At 39.2% G+C, this 27,070-nt stretch overlaps 1 protein-coding gene across 2 annotated transcripts in view; it reads right to left on the reverse strand.

The window, feature by feature from the left end:
• The window catches only part of LOC139709406 (copine-8-like), a 33,143-nt gene extending 22,359 nt beyond the window's left edge, over positions 1 to 10,784 (reverse strand). Inside the window, exons 1-3 of one of the 2 annotated variants that reach the window (XM_071621373.1) lie at positions 10,678 to 10,784; positions 8,491 to 8,736; positions 4,873 to 4,913 (exon numbers count right to left, since the gene is read on the reverse strand). In XM_071621373.1, coding sequence (XP_071477474.1) covers positions 4,873 to 4,913; positions 8,491 to 8,579 — 130 coding nt within the window. In that variant the 5' untranslated portion in view covers positions 8,580 to 8,736; positions 10,678 to 10,784. Of the gene's footprint in view, positions 1 to 4,872; positions 4,914 to 5,727; positions 5,769 to 8,490; positions 8,737 to 10,677 lie in introns of both variants that reach the window. The other variant, XM_071621374.1, reaches the window with a different exon arrangement.
• Between the last annotated feature and the right edge of the window lie 16,286 nt (positions 10,785 to 27,070).

The raw sequence follows: 27,070 nt of genomic DNA on the forward strand, positions 1-27,070 counted from the left end.
AATTCAGTGCTTATTTATGTCAATGTAGGGCAATTTGTCAATCGGTTGCAAAAATAAAGACAGCCTAAAAAAAAAAAAAAAAAAAAAAAAACAACAACGAAACGACCCGACAAAACTTTTGACCCAAACTGTTCTTATATAAAGAATGTGGTTCAGAGCAACCTTGTCCAAAAATGATAATAATGGTACTACACAAGAAAAATGAGGGGAAATAGAGGATTAAGACTTAAGCATAACTATTGCACATTGTTGTTTTCTTTTCACAGGTAGTATAATTGAAATTCAGAAACCAAATTTAGACATTTTAACACATGTGCTGAATATCACTGACATTCCCACGATGTGCAACTCCAACCCACACAATGCTTATGGTGCAAATGCCGTAATGTTTTGTTTTCATGAGGATTTTTTCCTTGATTCCAACTTAATCTATGAGATGACGCAAGTTAGATGTTTATCCCTGGATATGGTTGGGTGGTGGTGGTGGTGGTGGTGGGAAGGAGGGAGGGGTAGGAGAGGACAAGCAACATGAATGATCATGGTGTTTGATCCCAATTCTAGAGATTTAGTTGTGGTATGGTTTAGTGTTCTCATTGCATGCACATATGATGTGAGCTGGGTAAAGATTGAAGCTGAGTTTTCATGTGCCATGTACGGTGCTTCGTAAAATTCCAAACAGTACAAAAAGAAACAGTTCAACCATTGAAAAAAATAACAAGATATCAGTTCAAACGCATCAAAACATTGATAGGGGATTTAAAGTAAAAACTCCATGCATTCTCAAGCATCTGCTCCAAAAACACAAAAAGGATGCTTTTCCCCTCAAGTGGCAACGTTCTTTCCTTTGTTCGTCATGCAAACAATTGAAGCAAGCGATACACACCACATGTAAACCCAGACTCTGAATAGGTTGAAAACAGGTGAGAACGGACAGAAACTGTTAGTAGAGGGCACACTACGGCAACTAGCACAAGGGGAACACTCCAAACGACTTGTACTTGATACTTATCATTGTGCCAGCATGATCTCTATTGTTTTGTTTACACACTGCATCTCCTTTTATCTTTATTGCTCATTCCCGACATGAAGTTAGGCTGTCATCTTATGCAAAAATTCCCTCAACTCCATCCTTACATGTCATCTCACAAAAGACACAAAATATTAACCTTGGTCTGCTTTGTTTCGAAGTTATGCTTATTACATAAAATGCTGCCTAGCTTGCATTTCTCTGTCACAGGTTATTTGAAACATACAGCAATATCATAATTTACTCCCCAATACATATTTCCTCAAATTAAGTCATGGCTTGAATCTCATGCCTCAATCCAAACAACCTTGGAAATTTTCCCTATGATGTCAAATGGGCATTCAAATGTATCAATGCAGATCACAGACTCTTTTCAACTCACAGAACTGCACAGCCTGGCACGTTTTGTACTTTGCTGTGTTGGCTAACAGTGATTTGCCCAAATATGGATTTCTACATATCATCTGGGACACAAGTGCCAATGCTACAGATCAACTTTTCTTTCTCCATCCCCTTCCTCAACAGGAAAACAAAACAGATAAAGTACAGTCAAATAATCACAGATCTTTGTAAAACAATAACAAGTCTATGAATGCTTCCCCTGCATTACATGCTTGTACTGGCTTGGGACTTTCTATGTTATGCTTTCTTCGATCCCCCCCCCCCCCCCCCCCCAATTTTCGGTACAATATTTCTGCAAATGGAGGACAAGAAATGATTGACATTTTAATATCATCACAGACTCCACAAAACTCACTTGGGAACAAATTATGAAAGAGAAAACATGAGAAATCATAGCATGAATCTGCAGGGAAATGAAATGAGAATTGTAAATGAACATATTGCATGTGACTTCCTTGCCCTCTGACTGGAACATAAATGTTGCTAAGAATGCGAACTTCTGAGGCATCTACCATGACACACATTCTGAAAGAAACAACCATGTTAAAGCCAAAACATAGTTCATATATGCCAGCAGAACTGTCCATTATTGCTCTGAAATATATGTGTATATCATGCATAAGAAATGCATGAAATAATGCGGTAATAACACAATTTCAGTTGGGTAACGACAAAGATGTGAAATGTTAGGCAAAATGGTTTTCTGGAAGCCAATAATCTCGGAGCTTACCCAATTGTGGTTGCTATAACTTTTCATAATTGATTATCGGTAATCAACAAATTGAGCCACAATGATAATTTCCATCGATCTTCCGTGCTAGCATGCAGCTTGTTGGAAAAAACGATTGCAAGGGCACAATCGATCATCATGTTATGTTCCACCATCCCACAATGCTGAACACCGGAGGGCTCTTCTGGAATTAAAGTTGTGTACTACCATCGAAATTATTCCACACTTTTTATATCAAAACACTCTAAAGCAACTTCTCATCCTGGCAAGTCACGTCAGCCAGGTAAGTTTCTCGGTACTCCCTTTTTGATGTATCAAGAGCAAATTCCATATCATGGCAGATGAATTTGGAGCCCTTCTGAGAGCTATGTTTTGGCTTTAAACAAACTTTTACACACACAGAAGCAAATAGCCCACACTCAACAAATGAACAACAAAAACCAGAATAGATTTTCAAGATGAAAATATCAAAGTTTGCATGTGTACATGGAGATCATAAGATATCATGCAGGTGTTGAAATGCTTTAAAAAAAAAAAAAGGCAGGGTAGGATTAAAAAATTGTGGTGATTTAGCCACAAGTGATGCAAACATTGTATGCTTTTTACTCGAGGATAAAACTGGTAAGTCATACAATGAACTTTGTAATATAAGCACCACAACCCAACATTGCAAGTTCATAGGCCACCAAGGGAGGGGGGGGGGGGGGGGCATTATAAACTGCATCATTTTGAGAAGAAACTTGTTGCAGGTATACTCTTTTATTTTTACTTTTACTGTCTCAGCAAGAGCAACAAGAACTGAACATTTGACAAATTTGACACATTTGAACTTGAGACGCGACATATGACATATTCTACCGAACATATAACCAGTGATCACTGGATATGCTGTGCAGATAAGCTGGAATGTAGGATACAGCTAAGTTCACAAAAATAGCCAGTTGAAGCCAAACTACAAACATTGGCATATGAAAAGTGCACAGACCTAGAGGGCCATTACTACCAGCAAAAAAAAAAGAATAATAATAATAATGATAATAAAATAAAACAAAATAACAATATAATAATAATCAAATGAAAAAAAGTAATAAGAATACTAAAAAAAAGTCATACAAAATTTAAGACTGGCAAATGATAAAAGTTTGGTTTCAAATTTCCTCTTTTATGTTGCCTTTTTTTTACTTTAGTGAGGTGATTAGAGTGTGCCAGAAGATTTATGACAACGGATGATAGAGCTTACCATTCCAGTAGCATTTCTGCTTTGATTAAAACTACGGCTGACAATCACACACTTTGTTTGGAAACAAGATGACTGAGAAAAGACAGACAGGGTAGGTTAGGGGGTCATGGATCAGGAAGGATGGGTGGCTGGTTGGGGGCAGAGAAGTTACATGTGTAGATTGGGGACCAGTCTTGCAACACTCCATTTTAGTCATGTATTAATTTCATTGTTTTTTAAACTCTTCAAATCACTCCTCAAACGCATGCATGCATACTATTAGAAGTGTCATGCTTTCATTGCTCATGTGTACGGCTACTGGGTCACTGTTATTTTTTTTTTCTTCTTTTTCTTCAGACGGAGGCAGACAACCATATTGGCTGTTTGTTCCATTTTTTTTTTTTTTTTTTTGGGGGGGGGGTGTCTTTAAAATAGCAAAGAGGATTTAGGGAGACATGCAATGAAGCAGTAATCTGCCTGCATATATGTAAACTCTGATCAAACACTGGGAATCCTGCATAGAATTGCCATTATTTGGTCACATCTTTAAGAACGACAATAAAAAAAAAAAATGACAGCAATTAAAAGACATTTCTTGCAAGATTTCATATAAATGCACATCTGAAGCCGGCATTATATGATGAACATCAGGGTCAACACGTGCCAACTTTGCAAGGAACTCTGCACTGCGTTTACTGACGAAAGAGGAAACTGATCACACATCATATTTGTTCTGCTGATTCAAATCACATTTTCAATAACGCTAGGATAACCACAGGTCAGGTACATGTAGAAATTAATACTGTAAACGCAGACTTTTTGCGCTACATTAATCTTATGCATATTTCACGCTACTTTTGGCGAGTGGGCATTCTATACCCTGCAACAATGTCTTCACAATTTTCACTGCACATTTTGAATGGGTGGAATCATGGGGCTTTGTGAGTGGTGTCTCCCTGGTACGAGTGTGTGTCTGTCCATGTGCCATAGCAGTATTCATTGGAGCACGTTTGTGCAGTAGTTTGAAGTTCTGTGCATGACATATGATAGCACAGCACATCAATTCTCCTGCAGGGAAATATTGATTAAAATTCTGTCTTTTCTGTGAATTGCATGAAAACCTAGGAGCATAAAGCAATTGTGCTGCTGGAATTCAAGAACATGGGAATGTGTTTTTGCACCACTCAGCTTGTAAAATTGACCGTTCAAAAATACCTAAGTTCACAGTACTGTACTGAGGATGTGCAGGGAAACCCATGTTATATTGTAATCATATCATGCTTGTTTAGTCAACCCGCAGTTTCCAGAACCCTGGGCATGTCATGTACTGAATAAGTGAGAATAAGAATATTTTGGAAGTGAAGGGGTTAAGCGTATTTATATTCTGATTTCCTGCTGTGTATGTTCTATGTTGTATGTGGTTGGGAGTAAGGTATGGCTCTTCTAGCTACTACATTCATCAGGAAAGCACTGCATTAACTCGGTTCAGCTTACGTGGATCACTTTTTGAAAATGTGTCCATGTCCAGAAGCTTTCTGAAAGAGAATTAAGATAACCAAGATGATATTACAACCCTCCTGACCTTGTCACTACCCCTCTCTCTCCCCTTTCTCTCTCACTTTCAAGTTTCTCCCAATGATGTCCCACTGAACTTGCAATGTTTCCATGGTCGTGGATAAATTTGCTGTCATCTCCTTTCTCTGCTTTTTGATTACATTTCTGCCTTTTCTTTTTCTTAGATAGTGGCAGACGATACCTCACTACCTTTGCTGTGAGAAAACAAACACAATCACACACATAAAAAGGGCCAATGTGACTGTTATCAGTGGCTGAACACATTAAGAGGGTGGTCCACATGAAGCTTCTAGCGTGTCGCGGCAACATGCTGCAGTTTTTGTGCCACATTTAAGCGCCATGCCGAGAATTCATAACATTCTAGATTGAGATACTTGCCAGAACATGCAAGTCTGTGGTGTTCTAAAACTTGTTCTAAAATTTGGCTACACACATTTTTTATTTATTTTTTTATTTCATTTTTATTTTAGCAATGGACTAGAGCTCTTTCACTGCATGGTCAAATGATTAAAAAGTTGGATTTAAAAAGCACCTACAGCATATCTACCACCCAAGAACTCAACCCCACGGCAAGCAATATCTTTTAAAGCGACATGCTGAAATTTCAAATTGTGAACTACCCTGATAGCAACATTGTTTCAAGCCACCAACGAATGAGCAGAAAGTGCAGTGACATCAACATTAACATGAGAGGAGTGAAAGGAGATGGGTGTTATGTCCACTAATGTGTGGTTTAGAAGAGGGGATAGGCAGTGCTTCATTTAGCAGTCTTACCGGGATCTGACTGGGAGACTACATCCGTATCAATGAGCTTTCTGTTTGGGAGAGAGATACAGTGACATGTATTGGGACAGAGACAACGCATCTTCGTTACTAACGAAGACTAATCCACACAAATACTGTCAAACCTGTTTTGAGTGGTCAGTTTTGTACTGCAGCCACTACAAACCCACCTCTCGAAGGATGATCATGCACTATACATCTTGGGTGTTGCATCCAACTGACTTTAGTGGCTAGTGGTTTTCTTTTCAATCTTCCTTTCAATTTACGGTCCTTATCTAAATTTTTGTAGCAGCCATAGAATCCTATATTAATAGACCATGTCTGTTAGCATAATAGTTGTTATCTTTGTTTCTGCTTTGAGAAATCTGCATCTCACAAACTAAAATGTAACCATTCTTTTTAAGGGTGAACCAGATTGATATCTCAAAAATATAAGAAAATGTAGACTTGTTATATCTGACATAAGTAAATAAAAAAAAACCTGATGACCTTTGCATTGTTTATGTAAATGTTTGTGAGACATGAATGTGAAATCTGTCGTGGCTGATATCATTAGATACTATCACAACAATCATAATAATCAGAGTACTGAATTGAGCTGTCTAGATAACAGCCATCTTTGATGTTTTTCCCCCAAGCACCCACTTATATGCAGGTCTGGTCTGACTGTATTTCAATGTGCACCTTGTATGTTTGACCATAAGAGTGAAGGTCTGCTTGGTGTTAGGTTAGACTGGCTGGCTAATATTGTAGAGGCAGACTACCATCGTTGCTGCTCAAACAAACGCTCAGCAAATTGTCATGATCATTGAGGCAATATTTGCATTCTGTATGTCACGCAGTGTATTGAAGAGTAACCCAAGTTTCGCTTTCCCTGCCTTCTATTGCAGGACAGAATCAGTTGTGAAAAGGAAAAGTGACCTATTCTGTGCATTTGTGTGCATTCGTCAAATCACCATCTACAAAATGGAGAAAATTGCCATTGGGCAAATGAATCCAGTAACTTCACGAAGGATGTTCTTATTTAATATTTCATTGTCTCTTTTACAAGAAATCCAAAGTATGTTCTTATATGTATAAAAAGGTGCAGCTTGCTAGACAAGTCTGCTTTCTTTGCGTGACAAATATTACATCTCTTCTTTTTCATCATTTGAACTTTTGTATTGCTTTGATGCAAAATTTACATCTAGGAAATTGAAAGAGAGAATGAACATAACACCCCAGCAAAGTAGTATGCAGCTGACATCTACTGTAAGAGTAACACTAAAACATTACACAAGAAACACTATGGTCATACTAACTAAAGAACAACTGAGGCAACTAAGCTCTCGTGGCTCTGTGGATAAGGCCATTGACTCTACATCATGAGGTTCTAGGTTCAAGGCCCCTAGGGGCACCTGTGCCTTTAGGCAGAGTCCTTTAACATTATGTAGGTCCCTATGTACTGTTGGGTCCTTCAGAAGGGATTTCAGGCTGTTGATCAAGTGGTAGCTCACTAAGTCTTTAAAGGCTTCGTTAGTAATTGCATAAAATATATGCCAACACAAAAACTTTTCTAAGGAGCGTATCACACTCTAAATGAGGTGATTTCACTGATGCTCACAGAAATGGGTACTACAGTCTTCAAAATCTGCCAATTTTGCTTACACTTTCAGCAAAGTGTTGTATTTTTGCTGCATATCATTTAAACTTGGGGACTTGGAAATGGACAGAGACGGGAATAGATCATGCAATAGTAAAATTAGTATAACAACCTTCGTGACAATGAGTGTGATCTTGCAGCCACTTTCCACGTTATGTGACACCAGCACACTCTTTAAAAGAGGAAAAGCTATACTTTTCACGCATGACAGAAGACATAAGATTTAGAGCAGATCATGCAATAAAAAACAATCAGACGAACAAACCCACATTTTTTTTTCTTCCCAACATTGACATGGAGAAGGACAGAAGATTGAATACATACATGGTGTGTGCTTACTGTGGCAGAAATATGGATATTGAAAGGTTTGGTGGACAAAAGTTTGCTTTTATTTACAGCCTGAACAATCAAGGGAGGGTGCCATTCTCATGGAGGGAATTTCCCTTCTGCCTTTACACTGCAACTCAAAGTTTGTCTTACTGTGCATTCGCACCCATCTATGCCAGACATCACGCTTAAATACAAGTAATGAGACATGTAATGGTACGCATCTCCTGTCTTGTTCAGCTGTGTGGCTTACAGGTTTCAATCTTTACATTGAACAAGCTTTACTGACCAACTTGTGCACAACAGCATCTTGAGGCAAACAAACAAGCAAACAAACAAACAATAAAACTAGCCTGCAGAAGAAATGATACTGAATTCGGATATCCAACTTTAGCTTTATCAAATTTGGCATCATCATGCACCATGAACAGTCACTTTCCTGCACGATAAAGGTTATCTTGTTCCCTCACTAACCTTTAAAACAATGTTAATCTCTGTTTTGTATTTGTTTAAACAGATGAAACTGCAAATACATTATGATTCTACAAGGTTACAGGGTATAATTTGCTTTTCTTAATTTTTATGGATCTGGTTATCCTGTGACATGCTGAATGGTACCGTAACATTTGATGTTCATCACTCTTCTTAAATTTGTGTATTTTAATTTTTGCTCGATCTGATGAAGATGCAAGTGTTTGCTTGTTTGTTTTTAATGATTCTACATGAGATAAATACAATGAAAATGGACATGAAAGGAAAACTAATTTGGTGGTAAGTGCAATTACCTGGCTGATACTGTGAGCTCCACTTTTGTTGCTGGGATGCTTTGTTCTGGATCCATCATGAAGTTGACGTCCCCTGGACCTGCCATCATTGTGGCTTGTTCCTGGTCCCCTCTGTTGGCCCAAACCCTCAGTGGGAACAACTTCCTCAGCTGCCTGTGAGTGATGTCAGACGCTCCGGCAGACAGACTCACCCGCGTCAAACGGTACTTCTATTTGTACAGACAGGAGCCCGCCCCCTAATCAGGTCTGGAGAGGAAGGATTAAATGATTTCAGGTCGAATTACTGGTGAATGAAAGTTATGTTTGTCTTTTCTTCTTCTTTACCTCCCTTAACCTGTCGAGGACGAGTCCCGAAAATACTCAGGCAAGTGTATGTGGGAAATGTGTGTTGTACATAGCAAAATCAGTATATCCTCAACGGATTAAAGACCTCAAGAGAAGCTGCTCTTTTAAACTATTCAACTGAATACATTTCAAAATAAACATGAAATTCAATTACAAACATCGGTAGATGGAAAAACTTGTCTGTCCGAAGGAGTATTTTATCATTTTTTTTTTTACTTTTATGGCTCTCCTCCCATCAGTTGCTCCTTTGTAATGCAAGCCTCATTCATTCTTTTATTGTTCTGTGTCCCTAGCCCCACCAAGTCAGTGCTTGTTGAGGCTAAAGTTACTCGTCAGTAACTGATTGCTTAATAGTGAATTACTTTTTTTTTTTCAACTTTGGTATATATATATATATATATATATATATATTTGAAAATGTTATTCAAAATCTTATATGTCAAACAGGTAGACATAGTAGACATACATTTGCTTATTGCACTACAGTACAAAGCATCCTTTCGCAGTCAGATGCAAATCCTGGTTGGTATCAAATGTAGGAAAAAGTACACTTATTGCCAGTCCAAGGAAGATTTAAACTGTTTAAATCCAAATATAAATCCAAATCCAAATTCAAATATAAATCTTAATCCAAATCCAGAGCACAGGGTCTACCACAAAATGTTGATGTGTCGGATGGTCTCAAGGCTGTCAATCTCTGTAGTGTGGATTACACAAATAAGTAAGCACTGAAAACCTATCTTGATAGAATGTCAGCAGTACTACTTTAAATTCTGATGAATGCCCGTTCTCCTAAGCAAATAGTGATTGAAAAGGACGACTGATGGCTGGATACACACTGCTGGTGCTAGTAAATGTATGCTCACAGACAGCAGGTCCAGGCTAAAAAAGTAAAATCCATGATTTGTTGCTAAGAAAAGGCTGGCAACACACCCTGAATCTTGGTCCTGTTCTGTGTGAGTTCTTAAATATGTGAGAAGGATAAGATATACCAAAGAAAACCACAATGTATATTCCAACTGTAGAGTAGTAATAGTAGTACAGTGTTGTGGGTGGAACCTTTCTCGACAGTAAATTGAGTAGTGCAGACTACACAACTCGGTGCAACTGCTCATGATCACGACTGGTAGTACAGGTACAGTACAGGCTGCTGTGCTGGTGTTTACAGCAGACAGGGACTACTTCAGTATCTGGTTTCTCGTGTTGGTCTGCTGATCTTTAAATACAATGACAGACATTTCCCTGAGCTTGGAATTTCCCCTCATCATAATAATAGTTTGACATGTTCGATGTTCGGTACATTTCCACCACTGACGTTCCGTTTGCTGCGGTCAACGTTAGCAGCGACGCGATGACTCATATTTCCCACAGCCGCAATTAATGTATTCGTGGTGTTGCCCAATACCTTAGTACTAGTAGATTGCTTGTACAACGTACAGCATGCATTTGCAAATAACATTTTTTTGATAACCAGCGATAACAATTGGGCAGAACAGAACAATCACTCGACCGAGGCAGGTTGCGAATTCGCGTCATGCAAAGATTCTGTATCGTCTTTACTGTTTGAAATTCGCTATGAATAACGATGTTACACACTGCGTCTATTAAGATGCAACAAATCAAACGTCTAAAATCACAATCTGTGCAATACAATGACACTTGCCACACCTATCTGGCACTTGCAGCAACGTCACCCTAGTCCCATACAGCATATTTCATGTTGCGCGCAAACTTTCGCGTAATTTTTCTGTTATTTCTCAGGTGGGAGGAAACATGTTTCAATTATTAATAGTGAATACTAAATGAAAAAAATAATAGTACAGCGTATTCATCAGGCCTCACCTCAACTGATTTCTTTTTATGCAGCAAGCTTCGAGTTGTACGGAATCTTTCGGCAGTTCTTACCCTCGCTTCGCTTCGCTCGGAGCTCCACAGTCGATCTCGCCGATCCGAGTGACGCGGCGAGTGACGCGCGAGTTAGCTTTAGAGACCGCAGCACTAGCACTGATGGTCAGTGGCTAAACCACCGAGCGCAGCAGAAATCGGGTACAAGCGTACTACAGCACAACAATGCCACCGCGTATTGCCACCGCAAATCGGAGTCATGATCAGGGAAGTGAAATGGCGAGGAGTTTCTTCGGTAACAAGGGTGTGGACAGTTCTGGTCGAAGTGAGGATTTAGCATTTAACTTTTTGTGAGATATTCAGAAACCACTCTGAGCTGTCCAAGAGCATGCAATATCATTTCAAGGGGTATCAAAGTTAACTTGATGAAAATCGGTTTTGGAATGGCTGAGATATCCAAAAAAAAAAAAAAAAAAAAAAAAAAGGTGAAACAAAGAGACCCAAATAAAAGGCGTGGCATGTCGAATCTTACCATTATCACTTTTTTTTTTTCTTTTTGGTTGGATATCTCAGCCATTTGACAACCTATTTTCATCAAATAAACATTGAATCCATCTTAAGATTGCATGCTCTTTCATACGAGGTTTCTCATTATCTCACTTGGGAATGTTCAAAACATGAATCCATGTATACCTAAACCAGTACTGTACAGTCCCTTTAAGTTTCCGTCGTGAATACATGTACTTCGCCAAGAATACTTTCAAACCAAGAAGTAAACAGAAAATTCAATCTGTTCTAATATTTATCGTTGGGGAAATGTTACGCGGAGGTGTCGTGCATCGGGGAGACTACGTCTGGGCTTCACGGAATCTTATGTCTCGTGGGAAGAAATGTCGAAGTAAGAAAAAAAAACTGAAACAAAAACACCCCCCCCCCCCATGGAAAAAAAAAATAGAACAAAATGAAATGAAACAATACTCCTCCGAACAGACAGATTTTTCCGTCTCACCACGAAGTTGACTAACTGATTATGTGAGATTCGCACACGTCAAAGCTTGGTGAACAATCCAAGATATATATAAAAAAGAACTCTATACACATTCTTATATATTTCACTTTCTAAATCCAGTTGATGAAGAAAAGATTCAGGCAGAGTCATATATTCAATCAATATAGATTGTAATCTCGAACACGGTGCCCCCCCCCCCCCCCCCCCCGTCTGAAAAAAGGGAGAAAATTTAACAATAGTAAACACGCGGAAATTCCCTTGCGCGTAGGGCCTCAAACCTCCTCCTCCTCCTCTCCCTCTCCCTCTAAGCTCCTCTATCACTCTGTCCATTGGCATCTCCCTGGTCTATAGTAGGCTAGACTTTCCTTATCTTATTTGATTGGCATATTGCAATTATTATCATTATAAAACATCACTATTATACTCGCGTGGGAGGCTGGCTGTTGCAATGAAAAATGGCGTCACTTTCAAAACTAAATTATCTTCAGACTATACATTGTAGGCCTTATACTCAACGTTTGTGAAACAATTTCGCGCAACATTGGTATTATTAGCAAATTCAAGCGGCGTATTCCTTCATCTTCTTTGTTGACTGTCGGGTCTTCCTTGGTTTTACCTTAATAGTAAATTAGGGAAGTTTAGCATGGGGAAACGCCCATCCAAATGTGTAAAAACAAAAGAAGGCGTTATAAAATTCATTTGCAAACTCACCCCACGTTCCCATTCACTTTCACGTATACACTCCACGTATTTTGACTCGATGTTTCAGAGAAAGTATCCTGTTGGCTATTTATTGGCAAATACATCACCGCACATAAGGACAATTTGTTATTTCAAAATGTTTGATTCATACAATGTGTAAGTATGAATTCTTTCCGCCTCTGCCTCTTTTTTATGCCTCCGCCACGAAGTGATGCCGGAGGCATTATGTTTTCGGGTTTCCGTCCGTCCGTCCGTCCGTCCGTCCGTCCGTCCGTCCGTCCGTCCGTCCGTAATGAATTTTGTGGACAGGGTAACTACCAAAACCTTTTGAGGTATCCTAATGAAACTTGGCATGTATGTGTATTAGGGGGTGAAGTTGTGCCTATCAACTTTTGGGTGCACATGCTCAAGGTCAAAGGTCAAAAAGGTCAAGGTCAAATGCTTAAAATTTCACTATTTCCCCCATATCTATGCAATGCCAGAAGATATTTTCTTGAAACTTAGTGTATACATGTATTACCCAATTAAGATTCTCTGGTGAAAGTTTGGGGTGATGAGGTCAAAGGTCAAAGGTCAAAAGGTCAAGTAAAATGTTAAAATTTCACTTTTTTCTCTGTATCTTGGAAATTGTTCAAGTTATCTTCATGGAACATAGTATATATGCATGTACTGACTGGCAGTGGTTATCTAGGGAATTTAGGGTTCATGGGGTCAAAGGTCAGGGTCAAGGGTCAAGGGTCAAGGGCAATACTTCAAAATTTTACTATTTTCCTTATATTTATGCAATGCCAGCAGGATTATTTTTTTTTTAACTTGATGTGTGCATGTATAACCCAATAGAGATTCTCTGGGATTTTTTTTTTCGCCAAGAAGGTCAAAGGTCAAAAGGTCAAAGATCAAGCGAAAGTGCTGAACTTACTTCTTTCTCCATATCTCGGAAGTGGCTCAAGTTATCTTGAAACTTAGTACATATTTATGTATGTTCTGCCTGACAGTGATTCTCTTATAAATCAAAGGCCAGATGAAAATGATAACAATTTACCGTTCAATACAGAAATTGCACTTTTTATACATACCTTGAAAATTACTCAGTGCATAAACTTATGAAAGGGTCAAAGTCAAGTTAAATTTCTTAAATCCCCAAATGCATGCTCTCCTATTCATCCAATTAAACATAGGTCAAGGAAGGTAAACATTCAATACATTTGTGACAAACATGTCATTTTAATATTTTGCCAATTTTGTGAAAATGTAATCACACATTGTCCACATGTACTATAGACCTATTAGGAGAATCATGCATTATGGCGGAGGCATACCAGTGGCCATAGGGACATTTCTAGTTTCTCTTTTCATTGCATTTTCCACCTTTGTTTTATATCATTTGAATTTGTCTGATTATATTGCTCAGTTGAAATATAATGATTGCTTATAGGGGATCATTTCAAACAAGCCTCTTGTGTACTTTTTATGATCCCTCCATTCAATGTGTACAAATTGTAGCAAGGCAGTTGTATTTTTATTTTTGCAAATGTTATGTTTTGAAATGGAAATAAATGAATAAAGGAATCCTTGGATTTGAGAAGACAAGAAGACGAGATTGCAATAGATATAGCGCCTTCTCAACATCTCGGCCCCGAGATATCGGACCTAAGATATCTAGAAGACTACTAGTATACGACTCCGAGTCTTCTCCCCTCTGCGGATCGAAGAGAAGTTGAGAGGACGACATTTCAAATCTCGCCTTCTATAGGAGGCTCATGTAGCTTCCGTATAGTTTATGATCCTACAATCTAGAAGCGTCCCAAGCCCGATTACAGTTAATCACATTGTCTCCGATACTGGAAGTCCACTCTCTCCCTTTGCTATTTGTCTTTCACTTCTTTCAAACCAAAAAGGAGAGGTGAACTGTTCTGAGTCTTGGCATTGTTACATTTTTTTAGATCAGTTTTGGTCCAAGGGCGTTGTACATTCAACCAGAAGAAGAATGAGCCAATGGCGGAAACTTTTCTGCTTGTGGTAGTGTTGCTTCAAAAGATTCCCACCTTGGTCTAGACTGCTGTGACTGACAATGTAGGACTTTTCCTCAATCTCCTTGCTACTTGCTTGTTGTCGTTGGTTTCTTGTCGTTGTCGTCGTTGTCGTCGTTGTTGTTGTTGTTCTTTTTCTTTCTATCGTCCTTTCTTTCTTCTTCTCCACGATCCTTCTTCTTCTTTTTAGACAGTACAGTCCACCAACGGGGTATACTCGTACTATTTGGCAGGTCTGGTGTGGTTATGTAGAGTTCGGTGACTTTTACAAACATTTCTACATCATGCTACGAGCAGCTAAAAACAATATTCCTCTATTAACGAAGCATAATGCTCTGCACCTCCTGCTTGAAGAGGTTTGCATAGGTTTTTCTGATATTGTCTGACAAACATGCACCTTATGTATATCAGTGCGTATAAGAAACTTAAAGGTTCCCCATGGATAAATTCAGCTTATAAAGAAGTAGCAAGGAATAGGGATTATTATAAACGTCAATATGATAAGATGAAACATGAGAATATTTGTGATGAAAGAAAAATTGTTGTTTTGTGGGAGAAATGTATTTCATTGAGAAACAAAGCTAATATTTTGAACAAGAAGTTGAAAAGGGCTTATTTCCGCAGTAGGATCGAGGAAAGTAATGATATGAAAACAACTTGGAATATAGTAAAAGGGCGTTTGCCTGATAGTAAATGTAACGCATCTTCACATGTTGTCATCGATGGGAAAATTGTATCTGATCCTTTAAAAATAGCAACGGAGTTCAATGATATGTTTAGTAAAGTCGCTGAGTTAATTCATGGAAAAGAAGACTCCGGTGAAGTGAGACACAACCACAACAGCATGGATGCTACTAAACGACTTAATAAAGCACAATCATGCTTTGTATTTGACAAGATCACCTTTGAATTTGTTAAAAAAGAATTAGCTAACCTAGATTGTTCGAAATCTGCAGGGCTTGATGACCTCCACCCTCGACTGCTGAAGCTTAGTGCTGAATTGGTTGCAACTCCTATTGTGCGCATTCTCAATCAATCACTAGAATCTGGGCGTCTCCCTGATGATTTTAAAATGGCTAAAGTAGTCCCTGTTCCCAAAGCAAAAGCAAGTCAAGAACTAAATAACTTTCGTCTTATTTCCCTTTTGTCAATTGTTTCCAAAGTGTTAGAAAGAGCAGTTCATTCTCAACTGATGGGATACCTACATAAAGAAGAATTGTTGAGTGATCGGCAGTCTGGTTTCAGGAGTAAACACTCCACCTCAACGTGTTTAATGGAAATTTGTGAAATGTTATACGATAACCTTGACAAAGGTCGATTTACTGGTGCTGTCTTCTTAGACCTGAGGAAAGCGTTTGATATCATTCCACATGATCTTCTTATTAAGAAACTGAGTTTTTTTTTTTTTTTTGTATTGACGGTATTGAATTATCATGGTTTGAATCATATTTATTGGGAAGAAAGCAATTGGTGTCATACAAAGGTGTAAGAAGTGATTTTCTTCCAGTATCTTCCGGTGTACCACAGGGCTCAATACTGGGCCCGCTTTTATTTTGTATGTACATTAATGACATAAGCAATTTACCTTTTCATATGAGTACGAATATTTCATTGTACGCAGACGACACAACCGTTTTTTCTTCAGGATATGGAGTACAGGCTGTTCAAACACAGTTACAGAATGATATTAATGTTTTATGTAAATGGTTGAATGAGAATGGATTAATTGTTAATACCGATAAAACTAAAGTTATGTTAATTTTTGGTAGAAGGAAGAAAAATCCAATTAAATTACAAATTAGAATGGAAGACAAATTGTTAGAAAATGTAACCAAATTTAAGTATCTAGGTGTTATTGTAAATCAGAATCTATATAGATTGGTCTTTTCAGATCAATGATATTGTTAAGAAAATTATGAACTCTCTTACATGTATGCGAAGAATTAAGCACTGCCTGACGAAACCAGTACTCCTTCATTTATATTTCACTTTGATACTTCCTTATATTGATTATTGTTCAACTGTGTGGGGCTCACTGTCGAAGAAAAACTTAATGAGGCTACAGAGGTGTCAAAACAAATATTGTCGTTTAGTTTTAAATGCACCTTATTATACCCCTGTTCAAATTATGTTAGATTCATTGAAATTACAATCCGTTAAACATAGACTGGAATATAATTATAATGTATTTATGTACAAAATTCTGAATGGCCTTGCTCCTGAATATCTAAGACGAGTTTTACCACAACGAGCTAATCCATACTCTACAAGATCAGTCTCCATGCACTAACTGTATCTAGCTAAACCTAAGACCGAGTATAAAAAACAGTCTTTTTCATACACAGCAACGAAGCTATTTAACTCACTACCTGTGTTTATCAAATCCTCCACCTCACTGCCCCTATTTAAACGCAATGTCCGCAACATCCAGGTGGTTACCAGCAGTAGCTAATTTCTCGTTTCTTTGAAAGTTGTACACATGTATTCTTTCTGTCACCTTTCTTTCTCTCTCTCTCCCCCTCTCTTTCTTTCTCTCTCTCTCTCTCTCTCTCTCGCTTTATCTATCTACAGAGGATCTCCACTTTTATGAAATGTATTATTGTGTATGTTTGCATATGATTGTTATGTATACATTTTATTGTATCATAAATGTGATTTGTTACAGCAGGGCTCCCTTGGAAAGCAGGCCTTTCGGCTTGAATGGGACTACCCTGCTTTTATAAAGAAGACAATAAATAAAAAAAAAAATAGGTGGTGGTGACTAGTTCTTCTGGCAGGGTGTTTCATAACCAGAAGGAATTTTTGACATATAGGAGTCCGTACAAAAGGTCTCTGTAGTTTTTGTTGTCGTCGTCGTTGCTGTTGTTTTTTATGAGGAGTCCCAAGTTGCTCACCACTGTAAAAGATTTCCTCCTATCAATATTCCATCTCCTTCGAAGTTTGTTGTCTTTTGATATATTACTGGAGAATCTCTCAGTATCAGTCACCTTCTTACATTTGAGCTGTCGTTTGGTTGTTATAGTTGCTTCTTACAATCTTACAATTGTTGCGGTTTGTTGCTTTGTGAAGAGCCCCACCTCGCTCTACACCGTGATGAATAACCTTCCTCTTAAAGTTGTAACGTTGCGGTTTGTTGCTGTGTGAAGAGCCCCACCTCGCTCTACACTGTGATGGACAACCTCATTGTATTCCATCTCCTTACAGCTTACCTGTTGCTTAGTTTGTATTTCGTTTTGTCGAGTGCAAACTCCAGTTGGATCGTTCTTCACCGATTGACAACCTGCTAATAATGCTATCTCCTTCAAAGTTTTCTGGGTTTTACTGTTGGACAACCGATAAAACTTCTGAACTGTCCATCTTCCATGCAACTTACCTGAAGTTTTAGTTGTTGCAATTTGTTGTTCTTTGTGAAGAGCCCCACCTCGCTCTACACTGTGATGGACGACCTACTAATATTTCATCTCCCTATAACTTATCTGCTGTTTTGTTGTTTTCGTTGCTGTTGTTTTATGAAGAGCCCCAAATTGCTCATCACTGTAAAAAATATGCTCCTATCAATATTCCATCTTCTTCAAAGTTTCTTGTCTGTTGATTTACTGCTGGAGAAGCTCTCAATATCAGCTACCCTTCATACGACCGACCTGTTGTTTGGTTGATTTAGTTGCTTCATACATCCTCTTACTTGTACAGTTTCGGAACGTTGTTTTTTGAGAAGAGCTCCACCTCGCTCTACACCGTGATGGACAACCTTCTTTAGTATTCCATCTCCGAATCACAACTTACCCGTTGTTATGTTGTTGTTATTATCGGTTTGCGAAGATACCTCACCTCGCTCTAGAAAATGCGATGGACAACCTTTTAGTATTCCGTCTCGTTTACACTTAACTGCTTTCTTGTTGTTATTGTTGTTTTGTGAAGAGCCCCACCTCGCTCGACACTGTGATGGACAACCTCTTTGTATTCCATTTCCTTACAACTTACCTGTTGCTTTGGTTTGTTTTTTGTTGTTTTGTCTTCACCGATTGACAACCTGCTAATAATGCCATCTCCAAGTTTCCTGGGTCTTACTGTTTGACAATCGATAAAACTTCTGAACTGTCCATCTTCATGCATCTTACCTGACGTTTTAGTTGTTGCGATTTGTTGTTCTTTGTGAAGAGCCCCACCTCGCTCTACACTGTGATGGACAACCTACTAGTATTCCATCTCCCTATAACTTATCTGCTGTTTTGTTGCTGATTTTTCTCCTTTTGCTTTGCGAATAGCCCCACCTTTTTTCTAACTGTGATGTACAAGGTTGGATCAGGTTCCATCTCCGTTCATTTAAAGCATTGGATGTCAGAATGCATGGTTGCAGCAAGATGTGCATATAATACGCCAGAAAGGGCGAGGACGAAATATTTGTCAACTTGAGGTAACGTCATCGTCACTGGATTTCACTGAATCACCATTTCGCCCAGAGCTTTTGTAAATGGACGGCATTAAAGAAAAACCAATCCTTCTTTGTTTTGTTAACGGTTTGTTTGTTTGTTTATTTGTTTGTTTTTTAATCCATTCTTTGTCAGTGAGACATTGTAGACTGAGACTATATAGGACAGTATACAGCGTTCCGGTCTATACCACAACAAAACAATTTCCATTCATTGGCAATAGCCAAGAAGCTGGTTGTCTCTGCATTATCATGGGCTATTCAAGCCAGTAAATATTACGAGCCATTTGTATCCCATGCCTTGTGCACTTTTTGTTTGTGGTGGCACTATTGTTGCTGAAATATAGCTATATTACAAGTCTAAGAGTGTAACAATGATAACAAATATGTACAGACATACTTACCTCTGCACCAAAGTCCAAAAAGATGTCATGATTTACTAGTATTTCGACTGAGAAACCTCAGCGATGACTAAAATGTTAAAAACAGCAAACTATGAATTTAGATTATGTGTTGAGAACATCCTATTTTTCCCGTGTTATGCTAACCCTTGATATTGAAACATTAATTCGACGTAAAATCACATCTATTCCATCATCATTTCACGTTTTGTTTATTTTTGTTTTTTAAACGGGTTTATTTTTATTATTTATTATCCTTATTTGGCGATTCAAATTGGTGCTACATAATCCACTTGGATTTGTCTTTGCTTGCATCTGATTGCTGCGATTGATGAACCACAATGCATACTTAGTCAAGTTTTAATTTTCCTGAAAGAGAGCTTATGAGATCTTTTCGGACTCCGGTGCATCACATCTATATCATCCTTTCCAGCTCGTGGACGACATCTCTCACAGCGGGCCGAGAAGCTCGGCAGACATTTCCGCAGAGCGTACCGATGAGCGTCAATCTCCCGTCGCCTGCAGCTTGCCCCATCATGTTCATCAGTCGACCCACCTGATAGACATCGCTGATGACGTCGGTCGCCTGGTCTTGAAGGGCGACCTCAGGGGCGATATGCTGATATAACTCCCCTCGAAGGTATCGTGCCTTCTCCTCGGAGGTGAAATAATAGGGGGAAGAAGACGACTGACGGGAGACCATGCCTAGATCGATGACTCTGGCCCGCCAACGACCTGGAGTTTTAAAAAAGAAATAAATGACAGGAAATTGATGGACGATTCGTAGGAGGGCCGGAAAAAAAAAGGGGGCAGAGAGGAGTGTTGAGGGTTGTTAATGATGGTTAGAGATACAGTTGAAAAGATGGATAAATTAAGCTAATTATGCTTTAACGACAACACAAAACTAGCATGGATTGTGAAAACAAATTTTCCTAATCAAATGAATGACGTCAATGCCAATAAAACCACACTTTTACAATCTAGTTCCGGTGGTTTTTTTCCCAGCAATCTAAAGACTCGCCTACCCTTTGAATCATCAGCTGTCCGTCACAGAGGTGTCGGGTGTGCCACTAGAATTCAAATGAAATTTCTTCGTACTCTTCTCGAAGGCTAGGGAAGAGGGTGTGTTTGGCAGGTATATTTTGCTTTGAAGAATTATAGAACTCACCTGAAGAGGACTTGTCTAACAAGACATTGTCCTCTTTTAAGTCATTCATCAGATATCCTCTCTGATGAATGAGCTCAAGACCTCGGCAGATGTCCAATGCCAGATGGAGCCAGTTGGAGCGGGTGATGGCAGGGACCGCGCCCCGGATGGCCTCGTGGAGAGTCACGGTCTCTCCCGTTATCGCGTCACCTGGTAAGTATGATACACGATGCTGGTTTAGACTATTCGTTTTCACATTCGTCCTTTATACAGCATGTCAGTTATCAAGACAATTTGCTATTGTGTGAAAAGATACATAGAATATAGCATTTTTAGATAAATGCGAGATTGAAAAAAGTATAAACATAATTTTCCTATCATTGAGAATTGTGATTCGGTCTTGTCATTTTTTACAATACAGTATGATAGGAATATTTTCTCCCATATACTCGTCAATCATAGCAGATGAATGCAAGATGAATGTATGGATATTCTGGATTCTTAAATGTATTATTATTACTTTTTTTTTACGAGGCGCCTTGATGTTTTATAATCTAAAAATGCGAATACATGACAGTCGTTTCCTTTGTACTCATTTGTAAATATCATCCATCAATACTCAACTACTGTATTAGAAAAATGTGCATTTCCTGTAGATAACTTACCGATGAACTCCATCGCAAGGCCAACACAACCGGTGCCGACTTCAAGACATCCAAGATACGTCGGGAAGCACTCCTCCCTGCCAAACAAGTCTAGCAGGGCTGCCTCCTCTTGGATCTCAGCTACCTAAAGTTTGAAACGAGTTAAAAATAGATGGAGAACGTAAACGATGATATTCACGTCTAACCGTGTATCATTGTCCCCTTATTTTTGGTTGATGGTTTGAGCAGTTTTTATTCTTAATGTTATCATTGTAATAATCAAAATTGCTTAATTTATTGCTTGCGGTTTAAAGTAGAAAATAAGATATCCGAAAAAAACTGTCATAATATACTGTACTGAAAGATTGAAATAAGGATTGAGACGAGGAAGGTTACCTTCTTAGTCATCTGCTGAACGCAGGAGGGCAGCGTGAACGTCTTGACGGCAATCGGTTGGTTGGTAACACGATGACGGCAAAGATAGACAGTGCCGTATGACCCCTTACCCAGGACGATGGATCCTCTGGAGGGGTCAAAGGTCTTCAGGTCCGAGATGGTCCACACGTAAGAGCTGGTACAGGATGACGATGCAGCAGCACCACGGGGGCTTGGAGCTCTCACCGCGGTGCTGCGTTGGGCGACAGCCCCACCAGTCGCACCCACCGGAGATGGAGTGATGGTAGGCCTGCCAAAGAGAAGTATTCAAACGATCCTGGAGTTTTACAACATATTGAAGGCTTCTCTTTCAGAATCAATTGAACTCTAACGAACCATGATAACAATGTTCGTAAACCAAGTACAGTGTATGTGATCATTACATTATTAGTGCACATGGTTATCGTTCTTACCGAGGAGTGAGGCTTGCCGATGTCTTGCTGGAAGATGGTGGTTTGGATGTGTGGGGCATATGTCTGCAAGAAGAGTGAGAGAAAAAAATAGTCTTGACGTTTACTGTCATCATCATCAGCATCATCCTCCTCATTATCATCATTACCATCATCAACACGAGTGTACCAAGCTACAATCTTTTCCCATCCTGCATGTTTTATGTGACCTTTCTTCTTTCCCATTCGTGAGATAGATTCATCGACGGCCTACAATTGACAACGGTCATGTTAAACAATTTATCAGAGAAGTTATTCGTTATTGTACAGATGAAATGTGTTGCATTAAGAAAGAAGTAAGAACTCCAATAAAATCATTAAGATTTAGAGTATATTCTTACACAAGGGATGGGGAGTTTGAGACGCGAGAGGTGCTCGGTGCCGGATAACCAGCGATACCGACTGAACCGTGTAAGGTTGGGCGTGGAGGGGTGTTAGGAGGTGCCGAGGCTGCGGCCTGATTTGGTGTACTGTTATTAAAGAGAGTATCAAGGAAGAAGTCGTGAGGGAGAGTTTGCCAACACTATCTCGCCGTGGAATGTTCACGGAAGCGGTGAGAACTTAAAATCATATACTTTCTTACGATGCCTTTACAGAAGAACTGAAAGAAACCAGGAAGAATTACTTCTTTGCCCCTTCTGCATCTTTTAGTGTTGTTGCAGTTTATATCACACCATGTTCGTAGTTGATAGCGTGTAATGACAGATATGACAGTAATTTATTCTCATGTCACCCCGCTAGGGTATTGGAGAACTCAATTTCAGCATATTAACATGAAACATATTTGTACTTTGATGCAGATTTTGTAACACTTTTTTAAACACTTTTACACAGTTGAGTCAACATTCTGCACGCACGCAAGTGCATACAGAGTGTGTGTGAGTGTAACTGCCTGTGTTTTTTTACTCTCACAAGCAGTAGCTGCTGCTTCTATGTACGTTAACATCTCACACAATTTTATTAATCCATCGTGAATGTAATGTACTTGAGATTGATTTCAATTGATTTTGTGTTATGTAAATGTTATTATAGTCTTTATATAGATACTGAATTTATAATTTACGTGTTATTTTACATTGTCATGGATGGATGTCGCAAATACAACACTGTGTAATTTGTGTGGAAACTAAATGAAATGAAATGAAGCATGTTCACATTTGCAGACTTTGATTTTGCACTAAAATTCTTTGTCAATGCATTGATTACGGATTAAGACGAAAATAAAAGACTTCTCACCATCCAGGCAGACTAGGAGAGGGAGAAATACCCGAGGAGGAGGCAGTGACGACACCCTGACGATCCTGGTAGGCGAAAAAAGAAAGAAAGAAAAAAATATTCTTCTTTAATTTCATTTCTCTCTGAACAAGTTTTCCCTTGAGAGTTGTGCTCTTATTTAACTCTATCTATTCTTTTCCTGCTTGTTCTTTTATTATTTCGGATTGTCATGCTTTAGAGATAAGATATTAATAATTTTCTTTATGGTAGTTTGATATTGTTTTATTGAGTAAATACAGGTAGGTGGCTGATTTAACCCGTTGAGGACGAGCTGATTTCAATGTAACATTGCCTTTCCCATAGACACCTGTCCGAGTATAATCAGGACTAGTCTTCAATGGATTTCACAGAGACTCATCAAAACAGCAATCAACCCACTTTGATTATTTATTGTGTTCTTCGATTTGTTTTCTCAATGCATAGTGTAGTATGATACTACACTCACCTGAAGACGGCTCCTCGTAGCATCTTTCTTACGTTTGGCCAAAGCCAGCTCCATCTTCAAGACCTGAATCTCTGATGCCGCGTCAAGATACTTGTTCTTCAACATCCTTGCCTTCTCCTCGGCCTTGTTCTCTCTCCCTTTAGCGATGATAGCCTCCTCTTCAGCCTGTCTCGCTCGCTCCTCGGCGTGCTTCTCTTTCCCTTTGGCGATGTTAACCTCCTCTTCAGCTTGTCTCGCTCGCTCCTCGGCAACTCTCAAGCCTTCCTCATAGCTGTTGTCCGTTCCTCAGCCAACCTTGCCCATTCCTCGGCATGACAAGCACGATCTTCTGCCTGTCGCGCCCTCTCTTCTTCCCGGCTTACTCGAATCTCGGCAAGCCGAGACTTCTCCTGGGCGTGAGCCACCTGCAGGAGGGAGTGGCTAGCCATTCCTCCCACGAGACTTGCCGTATGCTTGGCCCGCATCGCCTTCTTTTCAGCTTGATGTAATTTGCTGACTAAAGCCTGTCAAAATTGAGGAGACATGACAAACATTTGTTGGCAACGAATGCTCGTACTTTTTGAGTTTGGATATATAACATTGGCGACATAGACCTTACAGCGATCTGTCTACGTTTTAACTGTGTACCTGGTATTCTTGTTTTTTTTTAATTAGGCCTGTATGTTTGTGTTTGTATCTATTTTTTTGTATAAAATCAACATGACAAGAATATGTGAAAGATAATCAAACAGTAGGCCCTATACGATTGAACATCAATCAAACATACTCTCATGTTGTAGTGTATTTCATGTTTTCAGCGATTCTAAAACTTTCAATTTGCGAACAGGTTTACTCGATCCCTTTATGCTCATTATGCAAATTGATAACACTCATTTAAATTCACAAAAAAGGGGAAATATGACGCAAGACGTACTCCAATCTGTTCCTCCAGCTGCTTGGTCTTGGTGGAATCCTGCAACCATTGCAGAAGGAGGTTCCCTGCCAGATGCAATGGCGGCACTGGAACTTGGCGGCGGGCTGTCTCAACCAGCTTGACATACAAGATAAGAATAAGATGAGAAATTTTCGACTCGTATAGATCTACATTCTGTTGGAACCGGATTGTATTATGTACAATTACTACAAAGTTTGCAAACGTCCGATGAAACTAAACGTGACAGAATTTTCAACATTATAAACACCACCCCAGTACCGGTAATGTGCTTATTTAGCAATCTTTACACTTACATTCGGCTGATTTCTCCCATATCCAAACCCAATATCATATAGAATCTAGATAGCCTACTCAGTATCAAAAAAACACAAAGTTATATCAAAATCTATTTTGTTCACATATGGAGACGTTGTACCGGAGTCATAAGCTTACCATGGTATTCATCTTATTCTTATTTGAATTATTCATGTAACGTTAGAGTGTAGGTAACCTTTGCCTACCAAATACAGTATTCAATTAACTCCACTACAATTTCATATTTGAAAAAAAAAATCAAAATACGATAGATCTAGTAATCTACGGTTTAATTGTCAATAATGTCGCCTATAACTGTGTTTAAATGGCATTGCAATCAGCCTACCCAAGTTTTGGGACACAATTCCCCCCCCCCCCCCCAAACCGTGTATGGCCTTACCAGAGTCGACTTTTATTTATTTATTTCAACCTGAGTTTAATATAAATGTTTTAAATACTGTATTTTTGATGACGTAAAATGTCACACTGAATACAGCCTAACGTGAATTACAGCCACAGGGGTTGGTCGTGCTTACATCTGCCGGGCTGTACGCGGGTGACGCTGCGCCAGCCCCGACCCACGGTTCACATCGTGCCCTCCGCTGTAACTCCCATGGCACGGGAACATGAATTTGGGACACGGAAAACATCTCCATTTATCCTCTGTCAGACTAGATCTGAGTATCTACACAAATAAGATTAAAGATTACCTTGAGTCAATGATCGTGGTGTAATGTTACATGTCATTGATTTTGTATGCTCTATGACTAGATTCAGTAGTGAGGTTCACACCTAGGTCCCTTTACCTTAAGGTTTTCTAAACCTCGAGGTTTTGTAAACCACGAGGCACTAAACTCCAAGTTAGCGTAGATGTAGACGCATGTAGTTTAGAAAACCACGACAAAACCTTAAGGCGAAGACACCACGACAACACCACAAGATTTCTTAGGGTGTTGTCGTGGTTTAAGCGCGTAGTTTAAGCGCACTGTGGCAGCGCGCTTAAACTATGACAGATGTGAACGGAGTTTTGTTAACCACGACGCTCAGTTTTTTCCACAATAGTGCGCAACCCTATGGGCAAACTAGGCGCCCTTTATTTTCTATCGTAGTTATCTTTACCTCGAGGTATTGCTAACTGCATGTAGGTGTGAACGGCATCGAAGTTTTGTCGTGGTTAGGGGAACGCATTTTTGCGCTCGTAGTTAGTATAACTACAAGTTTTTGGATAGGTGTAGACATGGCTTATGTGAGCACGGTATTAAAACTGATTCATGACCTTCAATCGACTTTGAGCTTCAACATTACTTTGTGTAGCACTACTTCACTATGCATGACATTACTGATAGTTAGTAGACCATCGACTACATTTAAACTTGAAAATCATGAAAATTTGTCTGACAAATTAATTCTAAATTACACACACCCACTAAATAGAGTGTAAATAATCACTGACCTGACAAACTACGATTTATTGTCTCTCTGAGCGCAATAAAGTAGGAAACTATCGGAAAACTCCGTGGCAAAACACTTCCGATCGAAATCAGCACACAGAAATGCTGACTTGTGTTTACCGTATCGTACCGACCGCCGTTACCTTGGTGCAATGGACATGTTGGCAAGTCAACGCGCATACAGGATGTATACCTTGCGCATATGCGCGTAATGCAATGAACAACTTGCGTTGCACATTGACGTTTAACGCGCATTTAATAGACGCAATAAGAGAAGAGCGCGTAAGATGCGTCTGCGCGGAGTTGCCAATCAGAATTTAGACGGTGTATAAAAGAAAACATTCTTTATCTTCTTCTTCTTCTGATTAAGTCTGCCTCCTTCAATAGACTGAAGATTCTTGCAGACTGGTGCTATTTACATTATAATACAATTTATTTACAGATATTTACAAGCACATAGAAAATTTGACGAAAATACTAGCCACTGTGATCAACCGTTAGACGGTTTCGAAATGATCCCACAGATGGCGCTGAAACAATTTCTGACGACAGGGAATTCCAGTTCCTTACAGTTCTTGGGAAGAACGAATGGCGATGCGATTCAGTTCTCGAATATGGTACCTGATAGGAGTGTGGTTGCGAGGCTCTCGTTAACTGAGTAGCCTGTTTGATGATATAGTCCTGTGCTGAAAGAGGAGTGAGATTATTGTGTATTTTGTACATCATAATTAGCCTGTCATTTTCT

Source organism: Diadema antillarum, unplaced genomic scaffold, assembly GCF_040938485.1.
Source record: "Diadema antillarum isolate AM-2024a unplaced genomic scaffold, OU_Dant_1.0 seq00001432_RagTag, whole genome shotgun sequence".
Classification (NCBI taxonomy): domain Eukaryota; kingdom Metazoa; phylum Echinodermata; class Echinoidea; order Diadematoida; family Diadematidae; genus Diadema; species Diadema antillarum.